The sequence below is a fragment of the Ictidomys tridecemlineatus genome, chromosome 5, assembly GCF_052094955.1.
Source record: "Ictidomys tridecemlineatus isolate mIctTri1 chromosome 5, mIctTri1.hap1, whole genome shotgun sequence".
In the NCBI taxonomy this organism is placed as follows: Eukaryota; Metazoa; Chordata; class Mammalia; order Rodentia; family Sciuridae; genus Ictidomys; species Ictidomys tridecemlineatus.
The window spans coordinates 124,049,607-124,062,157 of NC_135481.1; the positions used below are offsets into that span (position 1 = coordinate 124,049,607).

Genomic DNA, 12,551 nt, shown 5'->3' on the forward strand with positions numbered 1-12,551 from the left:
ATGAAAGATTGACAGCAGTGCCCCTTCTGTCTGGACAAGTGACAACTGACAGATGATTGGCTACAGTGCCCCTTCTGTCTGGACAGGTGATGACTGACAGAGGATTGACAGCAGTGTCCCTCCTGTCTGCACAGGTGGTGACTGACAGATGATTGACAGCAGTACCCCTTCTGTCTGGACAGGTGACGACTGATGGATGGTTGACAGCAGTGCCCCTTATGTCTGGACAGGTGATGACTGATGGCTCATTGACAGCAGTGCCCCTTCTGTCTGCACAGGGACAACTGATAGCTGATTGACAGCAGTGCCCCTTCTGTCTGCACAGGGACAACTGATAGCTGATTGACAGCAGTGCCCCTTCTGTCTGCACAGGGACGACTGATGGATGATTGACAGCAGTGCCCCCTCTGTCTGGACAAGTGATAACTGATGGAGATTGACAGCAGTGCCCTTCTGTCTGGCCTGGTGGCAGCACAGCTGGCCCCTCCTGGTGCCCATGGAAGCACCCAGTGTTGCGTCTGCTCCTGACCCTCTTCACACTCCCTCCTCAGCATGTGAGTGGTGCTCTCAGTTCTCCTGGGAACTGGCCCCCACACCCTGTTGACTGCAGTGACCACAGAACCTGGGACACTCTCCCTCGTCACCCAGACAACATTGCTCTTGAGCTCTCTTACCACATGGGCCTGTGTGCTGGGCCCCTGTGTCCAGAGGGCAGGAGACCAGGCGTGGAGCAGACCAGGCTGCCAGGTCCCTGCTCGCTGCTCTGAGGAGCTCCTGCAGCGCCTCCCGGCCCCAGGCTGCCCTGGTCTCCAGGGGGCGCTGGGGCAGGATGCAGGGTGGCCATCGTGTCCCTGTGTGTGACTCACATAGCTGTGTGTTGTGCAATGGTCCCTGTGTGGCTGGGTGATGTGCACAAGTGCCATGTGACGGGCCCTGTGTAGGTGGAAGTGTGTGTCCCCTGAAGGTCCGTGTTTGGGTGGGCATGTGTGTCCCTGGAATGTCCCTATGTGAGTGGGTGTGTGTGCTCATGAAAGTCCCTGTGTGGTGGGTGGCATGTGTAACCCCTGAAGGTCCCTGTGTGGGTGGCATGTGTGTCCCCTGAAGGTCCCTGTGTGGGCAGGTGTCTGTCCTCTGAACGTTCCTATGTGTGTGCGTGTGTGTGTGTGTGTTCCCTGGAGGTCACTGTGTGGGTGTGTGTGTCCCTGAATGTCACTATGTAGGTATGTGTGTCCCTGAATGTCACTGTGTGTGTGTGTGTCCCCTGAATGTCCTTGTATGGGTGAGCATATCCCTGAGTGATGTGTCCCCTGAATGTCTCTGTGTGTGTGAGAGTGTGTCCTCTGTAGGTCCCTGTGTGGGCAGGTGTCTGTCCTCTGAACGTTCCTATGTGTGCGTGTGTGTGTGTGTGTGTGTGTTCCCTGGAGGTCACTGTGTGTATGTGGGTGTTCCCTGAAGGTCACTGTGTGGGTGTGTGTGTCCCTGAATGTCACTGTGTGTGTGTGTCCCCTGAATGTCCTTGTATGTGTGAGCATATCCCTGAGTGTTGTGTCCCCTGAATGTCTCTGTGTGTGTGAGAGTGTGTCCTCTGTAGGTCCCTGTGTGGGCAGGTGTCTTTCCCATGAATGTCCCTATGTGTGTGTGTGGCCCCTGAGTGTCACTGTGTGGGTGGGTGTGTGTCCTCTGAAGATTCATGTGTGGGTGGCATGTGTGTGCCCTGAGTGTCACTGTTTGTGTGTGTGTGTGTCCCTGAATGTCCCAGTGTGAGTGGCATGTGTGCCCATGATGGTCCTTGTGTTGTGTCTGTGTCCCCTCAAGGTCCCTGGGCAGGCAGGCGTGTGGGTGCACTGATTGTCATTGTGTGGGTGTGTGTGTCCCCTGAAGGTCCCTGTGTGGCAGGCGTGTGTGTGTGCCCTGATTGACCCTGTATGGGTGGGTGTGTGTCCCCTGAAGGTCCCTGGGCAGGCAGGTGTGTGTGTGCCCTGATTGTCCCTGTGCGGGTGGGTGTGTGTCCCCTGAAGGTCCCTGTGTGGCAGGTGTGTGTGTGCCCTGATTGTCATTGTGTGGGTGGGTGTGTGTCCCCTGAAGGTCCCTGTGTGGCAGGTGTGTGTGTGCCCTGATTGTCACTGCGTGGGTGTTTGTGTGTCCCCTGAAGGTCCCTGTGCAGGTAGGCATGTGTGTGCCCTGATTGTCATTGTGTGGGTGGGTGTGTGTTCCCTGAAGGTCTGTGGAGGCAGGCGTGTGTGTGCCCTGATTGTCCCTGTGTGGGTGGGTGTGTGTCCCCTGAAGGTCCCTGTGCAGGCAGATGTGTGTGTGCCCTGATTGTCATTGTGTGGGTGGGCGTGTGTCCCCTGAAGGTCCATGTAGCTTAGGACATTGGCCAGGCTGCAGCCGACGCTCTTGTCCACTGGTTGTGGTGTAGCCAGATGACCATGTCAGGAATGGGGCTGAGGACACTGGGAGGCCTCGTCTCTGCCCAGGAGCCATGGCCTGGCGGGAGGCAGGCTCTACATGAAGCTCTCTCTACCTTGCACTCAGTGGCTTGGTCAAGGAGTGACCCTGGCCTTCCATTCCTCAGCCTCGCTGGGCTGTCTACTCTCAGGACCGTGGCCTGCACGGTCTCACCTGACACAGGGACGCCCCAAGAGCCCCAGCAGCAGAAGACAGAGGCCTGCTCCTTACCCAAGGGGCTGGGTAAGGTGCCTGCCTGCAGGGCCCTGAGGGCGGGAGCGTTCGCTGAGCTGAGAGGTCTCCATCTTGCTGCCTTCAAGGGCAGTTTGGTCCTACCCACTGTGGCCTGGGTTTTATCTGCAGGTGTTGGAGGGCCCCGTGGCTCCAGGGTGCTCTCCCTTGGTTGGGACGGGCCCCTGTTCTGCATCCCAAGTTCTGCCCTCCTGCACCCGGCACCCTGTCCTGAGGCCTGCACAGCTGTCCAGACACCCAGCCTGGCCCAGTTTCCCTGCCACTCACTGCCCGTGGGCATTGGCAGAAAATCCAACGCCTGTCTTGGCCTCCAGGTCCCTGTGAGGCTCCCATGGCAGCAGTGCCCCTCAAGTGGCATCAGCCCCACCCTGGGCAGGACGCGTCTCTTGCCCACTGAAGCAAAGACCCAAATAAACACTTTCTAACAGCTTGAGGCCTGGCCCCTAAATGCCCACCTAGGAACCCAGGCAGCCCCTGCTCCTGCACCCACTGGGCGCTCGCTCCCGAAGCTCGGGCTGGAAAGTCCCCCAGCTGGGTCTCTGTCTCCCAATGTCCAGCAGCATCTTCCAGGACCAGCGCGGCCCCCTCTGCAGCATCTCCTGGGGAGGTGGACAGAGCCTGATGTCAACTACAGTGCCGTCCACAGACCCAGCTGTCCTCCTATGGGAAGCTGAGTGGTCCCTGGCAATTCTCTGCCTCCTGGACTCTGCAGAGCCCCTTCGCCCTCCCCACTGCCAGTATGTCTCAGAGGGAAGTTGAGCTGGGCTGGCCGTGGACTCTCCGTGTTCCACTGGGCAGCCCTGACATGCCAGGCTGTGTTCCCTGGTCTCTGCAAACGCCCCCACCCTGTGCCACTGCCTGCTGCTCTTGGCACCTGGGTGCCCTGGGGACTGAGTGGCCCTAGAATGGGTAGCACCTGCCTTGGAGGAGGGTGTGTGGGCCATGGGACTTGGAGCTGATGCTGGGGACATCAGGGTGGGACGGTGCGGTTGCAAGAGAGGAGGCAGGGTGGTTGTGGGCTGAGTTGTGCCTCCACACCCACATGCTGAGGTTGCGACCCAGGACCTCAGGATGAGCCACACTGGGATGGGCTCACGAGGGTGGGCCTGAGGCCCTAGGACTGTGTCTGCAGAAGAGGAGACCAGGACTCCCACAGGCACAGGGGGCAGCCTGTGTGGACATAAGGAGAAGACCTTGAGTGCAAGCCAGGGAGAGAGGCCCAGGCCTGCCCTGCCTCTACCCAGGAGCCCTGGCCTCTGGGACACTGTGGATAGCGCTGAAGCATCCAGCCCGCTTCCTGTCTCGGCTGCCAGAGCTGACTGTGCAGCACGCACACCTCCTGCCTGGTGTGGCCAGCTGGGGAGACCCTGCTTGGCCACCTGGTTCCCAGGTCTCCCTGGAGTGACCTGGACAGGCACAGGCAGCATCCATCTGGGAGGAGGGTGCCTCCATGGAGGAAAGGCCTTGAGAGCAGAGCTGGTGGCCAGGCAGGGAGAGGCTGCAGGAGGGAGGGCTGGATAGGCCTGGCCTGGCCTTGTGGCCTCCCCTCGTGCATGAGGGCGGGGCAGGTGGACACAGCAGAGCACAGAGGCGCAGGGTGTTTAAAGGATGTTTAATGTCACTCTGAAAAAACCTGAAAAGACATAATGGGTTTCCTGTAAACTAGAAGGAGAAAGCTACCAAAGCCAGAAGTGTGCAGGGCCACTGTCCTGGGCCTCCCTGGGAGGCCTCTCTGTCCTCTCCTATTAAATCCAGAAGTGTGCAGGTCCTGGGCCACTGTCCTGGGCCCCCCTGGGAGGCCTCTCTGTTCTCTCCTATTAAATCCAGAAGTGTGCAGGTCCTGGGCCACTGTCCTGAGCCCCCTGGGAGGTCCTGCTGTTCTCTCCTATTAAAACCAGAAGTGTGCAGGTCCTGGGCCACTGTCCTGAGCCCCCTGGGAGGTCCTGCTGTTCTCTCCTATTAAATCCAGAAGTGTGCAGGTCCTGGGCCACTGTCCTGAGCCCCCTGGGAGGCCTCTCTGTTCTCTCCTATTAAATCCAGAAGTGTGCAGGTCCTGGGCCACTGTCCTGAGCCCCCCTGGGAGGTCCCTCTGTTCTCTGTTATGTATTTTCCTCTCTGGAAACTCTGACTCGGTGTTTGCTCCTGAGTAGTGATGGCACAAACAGATCCTGGGGGCCTCTGTCCGTCGTCACTGTCCACCAGCCATGGCTCCCCAGGCCCTGGGCTCTGTGGAGGGGCTTCTGGTCCAACCGCCGTCTGTGGCCTGGCTGTGTCCTGGCCTCCTGTGCCTGGTGCTCTCAGCCGTCAGTCCATGCCTGGCCTGCCTGGACACTGTCCAGCCGCTCTCCTAGAGGGTCACCTGGCTGATGCCCACTCTCTGAGGTGGTCTCTGCCCAGCACTCGCCATGCTTCCAGGAATGGCCACATGTGCCCAGGTCCTTCTTTGTGGTCTCCCTGGTGTGGAGCTGGGTCCCACTGTGGGAAGTGGCATCCTGGACCCACCCCAGTTGCCCCCATGCAGAGAGGGTCCGAGGTGCTGTCCTGTGGGTAGAACCCACCTCTGAAGTGGGTGGGCCAAGAGGAGGGGCCAGTGCACAGAGACCCCATCACACAGGAGGCTGCTTCCCAGGAGCCAGAGAGACTCGAGTTTGCAGAATAACCCAAGATTGGGCTTGACGCGGCACGGGCAGGAGTGAAGGCCATCTGAGTGACAATAGGAAGCCCTTCCCGAAGCTCCCCCGTTGGGGAGTGTTGGCCCAGAGCTTCCCAGCTCAGGTGAGAGGTCCCCACTCAGTGTTCTGAGGACTTCACCTTCTCTCTCAAGAAACCCTGCAGTGGGGAGGCTGGAGTGGACAGTGTGAAGCTGTCTCTGCCCTGGTGGACTTCAGCAAGCTGACCTCGGCCTCCTCCCGGCCCCTGAGGGCAGTGATGTCCTGGTGAGGTGCACATGTTCCTTGCTGGCCCTGGCCAGTGTCTCGGGCCAGGGATGGGCTGTGTCCAGGCTGCTGAGGTCTGTGGGTAGAGCCTGCTCTCCAGAGGTCCTCAAAGGGCAGGAGCAGGGCTGCAGGGTCAGTGAGTCGCAGGGTCAGAGGGCAGTGAGGTCCAAGGGCAGGCGTGGCTGGGGAGCCAGGCTGCTGGCCATGATGGATGTCCTCCAGGGTCTGGGAGGCCCTGGCCCCTTGCAGGAGGTGGCCTAGGCCCCCTGCCCGATCATGTTCCTGTAGTCAGGGGCGATGGTCGGCTTCAGCTCCACCACCGAGGAGAAGATCCAGTTCACCTGGAGAACAGCACAGGTGAGCCCACAGGCACCTGAGGGAGAGCTGGGGACAGTGAGGGGACACGGTGGGGACATGGGGGACAAGGTGGAGACAATAGGGACAAGATGGGGATAGTGGGGGATAAGGTGAGGACAGGGTGAGGATGGTGGGGGACAGGGTGGGAGAGTGTGGGGACAGGGTGGGGACTATAGGGGACAGGGTGGGGATAATGGAGGATAGGATGGAGATGGTGGGGGATGAGGTAGGGTACGGGGTGTGGATGGTGGGGGACAGGGTTGGACAGTGTGGAGACAGGGTGGGGACAGTGTGGGGACAGGGTGTGAAATATAGGGGACAGGGTAGGGACATATGGGGACAGGGTGGGGGTGGTGGGGGACAGGGTGAGCATGGTGGGGACAGGGTGGGACAGTGTGGACACAGGGTGGGAACAGTGTGGGGACAGGGTAGGAAATATAGGGGATAGGGTGGGGATATAGGGGGACAGAGTGAGGATGGTGGGGGACAGGGTAGGGACAGTGTGGGGACACGTTGGGGCAGTGGGGCACAGGGTGGGGACTGTCTGGGGACATGGTTGTGGCGGTGGGGGACAAGGTGGGGAACAGTGTGAGGATAGTGGGGGATGGTGTGGGGAATACGGTTGGACCAGTGTGGGGACAGGTGAGACAATGAGGAAAAGGTGGAGGAGACAGGGTGGGGGATGTTGTGAGGACAGTTGGGGGACAGGATGGCAACAAGTTAGGACAGTGGGGGACAGGGTGCAGACGGTGGGGGAACAGTGGGGACGGGGTGGAGGAGTGCATGAGAGATAGGGTAGGGGACAATTTGGGTAATTGGGTGGGGTACAGTGTAGGGACAGGTGGAGACAGGTTGGGCACAATGTCGGGAGAGTTTGGGGGTAGGTGGGGAGCAGGGTGGAGACACGTTGGGAAAAGTGTGGTGGACGGCATGGAGCATTTTGGACACAGCATGGGACACATTGTGGGACAGTGTGGAGATGGCATGGGGACTGTGTGGGGATAGCATGGGACATACCGTGGTACAGTGTGGAGATGGCATGGGGACAGCGTGGGGATAGCATGGGACACACCATGGGACAGTGTGGAGATGGCATGGGGACAGCGTGGGGATAGCATGGGAAACATCATGGGACAGTGTGGAGACAGCATGGTGACAGCGTGGGGATAGCATGGGACACACCGTGGGACAGTGTAGAGATGGCATGGGGACAGCGTGGGGACGGCATGGGACACGCCATGGGACAGTGTGGAGATGGCATGGGGACAGCGTGGGGACAGCATGGAACACACCATGGGACAGTGTGGAGACAGCATGGTGACAGTGTGGGGTCGGCATGGGACACATCGTGGGACATTAGGTATAGCATGGGATACATCATGGGACAGTGTGGAGATGGCATGGGACACATTGTGGAACATCAAGGGGACAGCATGGGATATACTGTGGAACACTGTGGAGATGGCATGGGAACAGCATGGGGACAGCATGGGACACACCATGGGACAGTGTAGAGATGACATGGGACACACCATGGGACAATGTGGAGATGGCATGTGGATAGTGTGGGGATGGCACGGGACACATCGTGGCACAGTGTGGAGACGGCATGGGACACATCACGGGACAGTGTGGGGATAGCATGGGACACATCGTGGGACAGTGTGGAGATGGCACAGAAACAGTGTGGGACAGCATGGGACACTTCATGGGAGAGTGTGGAGATGGCATGGGGACAGTGTGGGGATAGCATGGGACACATTGTGGGACAGTGTGGAGATGGCACAGGGACAGTGTGGGGACAGCATGGGACACATAGCGGGACAGTGTGGAGATGGCATGGGACACATTGTGGGACATGATGGGGACAGCATGGGATACAACGTGGAACAGTGTAGAGATGGCATGGGAATAGTGTGGGGATGGCACAGGACACATTGTGTGACAGTGTGGGCATAGGGACAGTGAGGGACAGCATAGGAGACACTGCTGGACTGTGTGTGGGAAGTGTGGTGTCATGGGGGATGGATGGGGACAGCAGGGGACAGTGTGGCCGACCTTGAAGAGAGTGACAGTGGCACTGTAGCACACGCTGAGCAGGAAGAGGCTGATGAAGATGGTGAGGGTCGTCCACAGCCCGTCCAGCTCCCCGTCCTGGGCCTCTGCACAGCTCTCATCCAGGCTGAGCTCTGGACAGGGAGGAGGTGGTCAGTGTGTGGCGCCAAGGTGGGACCTGGGAGCTGCCTCCCGGGGGCCAGGAGAAGGGCCGCTGGGCTGGGCCAGTAGTGCGCGTACTGGGGCCAGGTTTCCCTGGTGGCCTTCTCTGGTGGGCCTCAGCCCCCGGCTCCTCCCACTGGGGCCCAGCTCATCCAGACCCCCTGGCTGTGGACGGTGCCTGGACTTCATGGGAGCTCCTTGCTAGGAGCTCCAGGCGTCAGTGTGGGGCTGGCCAGGCAGCACTGGGCCTGTGACCCTGCAGGGATGTCCCTGCAACCTGTGTGACCCCTGCTTATTCAGTGGTGACCAGGCCAGGGGCTGGAGAGATGGCAGAGCCTGTCCCTGGTGTGGCCCCAGCTACAGGGACGGTCTGTGCTGGGGAGGGAGCTGGATCTTGTGGTAAGGGGGTGTGTGCCTGTGTGTGGGTCAGTGTGGGTGTCGGGCCTGGGTGTGTCAGGGCTTGGGTGTAGGTGCCTCCTGAGAGGAGGCTGGGATCTGAGCTGGTCAGTGTGTGAGGCCGTGGGTGGTCCCGTGTGCTTGTGAGTGTTCAGTGAGCAGACACTTGCTGGCTCTGGGTGTGCATGTTGCCCGTGTGAGGCCCCAGTGTGCACGAGTGTGGGCAGGTGCCATGTGGGTTGGTCCAAAGGGTCTGGGCTCTGTGTCTGTGTGGTTCTGGACAGTCCCTCCCTTGGGCCATTCAGGGCTGCCAGATGTGGGTGTTCCCAGGGGTGGGCAGAGCATGGAGGGCCTATCCCCACTCCCATGGCTAGTCAACCCCTGCATGGACACAGAGAGATCCTTGGACAGGGAATCAGGACACCAGGACAGTCTCTGACAGGGGGGCTGTGTCCTTTCCTGCGGGCTCCTGAGAGGTATCTCCCTGATCAGCCAGAGTTGCTGGGGCTGGGGAAGGTCTGGGAGAGGCTTAGCCTCTGGCCAAGCCTGGTGCCCTGTGGGGGCAAACTGCAGCCAGCTGGGCAGACACTGGCTCTGGGTCTGGCCATGTGGGACCCCTCCCTCTCTCTAGCCGTGACAACTTGGGCCTCGGAGGCAGCCTGGCCGACAGCCCACAGCCCAGGCGTGCCAAGAGCTCTCTGCCTCAGAAAGAACCAGGATAGTCTCACAGGGTCCCAGGGCAGGCTGGGTGCTTTATTAACATGGGCAGGTGAGGGAAGGTGACAGTGTCCTCGTGGGGTGAGGACTGGCCAGGCTCATTTACCCGGGGACCGCGACAGGGTCTTCTGGGTGAAGTGGTTGTGCAGAGCCTCGTGCATCACTGAGCACGTGACTTGGTCTCCTCGCTGCCAACTGTTCCTGTCCACCCTGAGCTTGCTGTAGAGGAAGTAGGTCCCATCGGAGTCCAGGACGGGCTCGGTGGTCCTGTAGTCCTGCTCCGGCTGCCCCTGTTTCTCCCACTCCACAGAGATGTCGCCAGGGTAGAAGCCTTTTATCATGCAGGTCAGACTGACGGTGTTCTTGGTCAGCTCCTCCTGGGGCGGGGGCAAGACGTACACGTCTGGCGTCCGGGGTTGCCCTGTGGAACAGAGGTCAGCACAGAGGTCATTGACAGGGCAGTGACGGGCTGAGTCAGGCTCCATGTGACCAGGCAGCCCCATGCCCTGCCCTGCCCGCTGCCCTCTCCCACCTTTGACTTTGGAGATGGTCCTCTCAATGGGGGCGGGCAGGGCTTTGTTGTTGACCTTGCACTTGAACTTCTTGCCATTCAGCCAGTCCTGGTGCTTGATGGGGAGGACACTGACCACGCGGAATGTGCTGTTGTACTGCCTCTCCTGTGGCTTCGTCTCAGCTGTGTTCACCTCCACGTTGTCTACATACCAGCTGAACTGGACCTCGGGGTCCTCCTGGCTCACATCTACCACCACGCATGTGACCTTGGGGGTCAGGGAGATCATGAGCGTGTCCTTGGGCTTTGGGGGGAAGATGAAGACGGATGGTCCCCCCAGGATTTCAGGAGCTAGTGTGGGAGAGATAGAGGACACGGGTCAGCACCTGGGGCCTGCACTCTGCCTGAGACTTCTCTGGGCACCCGTCCCGCTCCTTTGGCTTAGGGCAAGGCCTGGTGACTTACGTGGACATGGTGGACATGGGGTAGGTTCAGGACCACAGGGAGCTGCAGGAGAGAAGGATGGGGTTACTGAGGTCTGGAGGAGGAAGGCACCCACAGAGACAGGGTAAGTTTTGCCCTGGATGCACTCAGGTTAGGGCCAGGCTGCTCCTGGGTATGGCTCTTGGCAGGCCTATGAACAGTGCCCAGGAGACAACACGTGGGCATCCAGACTGTGCCTGCCCTGGGCCTGGTGGAGACAGAGTACTCTGCCTGAGCATGAGGCATGGCAAAGTTCTCCAGGTGGCACAGACCTGCCTGACTTCCAGAGGACCCCTCCCCGTGTAGGCTGTCCCCTTACCAATGGTCTTGTCCACCTTGGTGCTGCTGGCCGGGTGGGCTACATTGCAGGTGACGGTCTGGCTGGGCCAGGTGCTGGTGGGCACAGTCACCATGCTGGTGACAGAGTAGAGCCCTGACTGCAGGACAGCTGGGAAGGTGCGGACTCCACTGGACAGGGATCCTGAGTTCCATGTCACGGTCACTGGCTCAGGGAAGTAGCCCTTGACCAGGCAGCCCAGGTTCACTGAGCCAGATGTGTCCCTAGAGCAGGGGGCCAGGGGGAAGACTGATGGGGACGTGGTCGAAGCTGCAAGAGAGAAGATACTGAGTGAGCTGTGCTGGACGCAGATGGACCCAGGCCCACAGAAGGCCCGCTGTCCTTGGCTCTCCCCAAGCACCAGGCAGGGTCTGTTGTCGTGGTTTGTGGGCATCAGGTACCCACCTGGTAGGTCCTACCTCCCTAGGTGACCCCCACCTCAAGGATGCCCAGGCCAGGCCAGACCTCTCCTGATGGGCTTCCAGAGGGACACACAGCCAAGTGTGCAGTTAGCCCTGTGTGCCGCCCCTGCCCCTGTGGGAGAGGCTGCAGCGGATCCTTTAGCATGTGAGGACCACTGGACCTGTGTGGCCCTGGGGCCCCCAGCCCCTTCCTGGGCTCTGTCCATGGGTGGGTGCCATCTTGGGTCCTGCTGGGCCCACCAGCTCCCTGTCCCCTTGTGCTTCCTGTGGGCATCTGGCCTGACTAGTGGCATTGTTCTCAGGTCCCCTGTGCCCTCCACTGTTACCGAGGAGTCCTGCCATGGGTAGGTTTGGCTACCTCTGCCTGGGCTCTGCTCCCTCACCTCGACCCAGAGCCCAGGCCTTGGACCTAACCCTGCAGGGTCAGGTGTTTTGCAGTTGGCTCTGAAGCAACCCCATGCCCTCTGTCCTGGGCCCTGGTCCCTATGCCCTGCCCTGAGACAGCCCCTGGGACCCTCCTGATTGGCTACCCCTAGCCCTGAGCTGTGACTCATCACTGGACCCGTCCCTCCCCAGGTCTTCCTGCCCTGCTTCCTGAGGTTCACCATGGGCACTCTCCTTGGCCCTCTTGCCTGCCCCTCAGAGCCCCTCTGCAGCTCTGGCCTGGCCTCCATGGCACCTGTGAGCCCCGACCTCTCCCGAGCCTTCCTTCCAGGGCCCTTGGGACTCAGCCCAGGATCCCCAGCCCTCAGCACAAGGCCCTGGGCACACAGCCAGTCTGCCATCTGCTCATCAGGGAGCCCCAGCCCCAGAGACCTCTAAGCCTCCAGGCCCTCCTGGGCCAGCACTGGTTCTCTCTGTAGCCCATCTTGCCCCCTGCCAGGGACCCCAAGGAGCCCCAAGCCCCTTCCTTCCCTTCCCACCAGCTTGCTCCCGCCAATCCTCCTGTGCTGTGGGGTGAGAGGAATGTGGACAGCCCCGGAGACCAAGGACGGGTGATCTGGGGCCAGCGGGAGGGCAAGACAAGCAGGTTCCTTGATCTCCTTGGGCTGCCCAGGTCCCCAGCACCCCACCTGCCCCAGCTCTCCCGCGGCAGTTCTGCCTCTGGTGCCCAACGCCTGGGGGTCCTACTGCCCACTCTGCCCTCCATCTGTCCAGCTTGGCTCCTCTGCTGGCCTCCCCCACCCAGGACTGGTTTGCTTCCAGAGCCCAGAAGCACCCATCTTCTCTTTGGCCTACTCTTCCCAGCAGAGCCCTCCTGGATGAGCTCCTGGACTCTGTGACCCCCCTGACCTCCCCCATTGCCCCCAGTTCTGGAAGCTTCCCTGCTCCCCTTTGCTCTGCCTGGTCAGCTGTCCTGTAAGCACCAGGTTCTGGAAGCTCAGTCTCTTCCCTGCAGTCAGCCGACGGCTGCTTCCCTGAGCTCCTGTCCCCTTATGGCTCCCTCCCACCTTGAACTCAGCACACCTCAGCCC

The 12,551-nt window shown here is 60.5% G+C and overlaps 1 protein-coding gene, 1 long non-coding RNA gene and 1 gene segment (V, D, J or C); 1 reads left to right on the forward strand and 2 right to left on the reverse strand.

Annotated features, from left to right (window-relative positions):
- Window positions 1-97, forward strand: part of Crip2 (cysteine rich protein 2) — a 3,510-nt gene extending 3,413 nt beyond the window's left edge. Inside the window, exon 5 of the mRNA XM_078049061.1 lies at window positions 87-97. Coding sequence (XP_077905187.1) covers window positions 87-97 — 11 coding nt within the window. The remainder of the gene's footprint in view (window positions 1-86) is intronic.
- A 4,200-nt stretch (window positions 98-4,297) lies between these two features.
- On the reverse strand, window positions 4,298-8,186 carry LOC144377985 (uncharacterized). The gene is made up of 2 exons (XR_013439371.1): window positions 8,052-8,186; window positions 4,298-5,977 (listed from the first exon to the last, which is right to left on the reverse strand). It is a non-coding gene; the product is annotated as an uncharacterized LOC144377985 (long non-coding RNA).
- Window positions 8,187-9,421: 1,235 nt separating this feature from the next.
- Window positions 9,422-11,048, reverse strand: LOC144377657 (Ig gamma chain C region-like). The segment is given in 3 exon segments: window positions 9,422-9,744; window positions 9,856-10,185; window positions 10,637-11,048. Coding segments are annotated over 3 exon segments (1,065 nt in total).
- Between the last annotated feature and the right edge of the window lie 1,503 nt (window positions 11,049-12,551).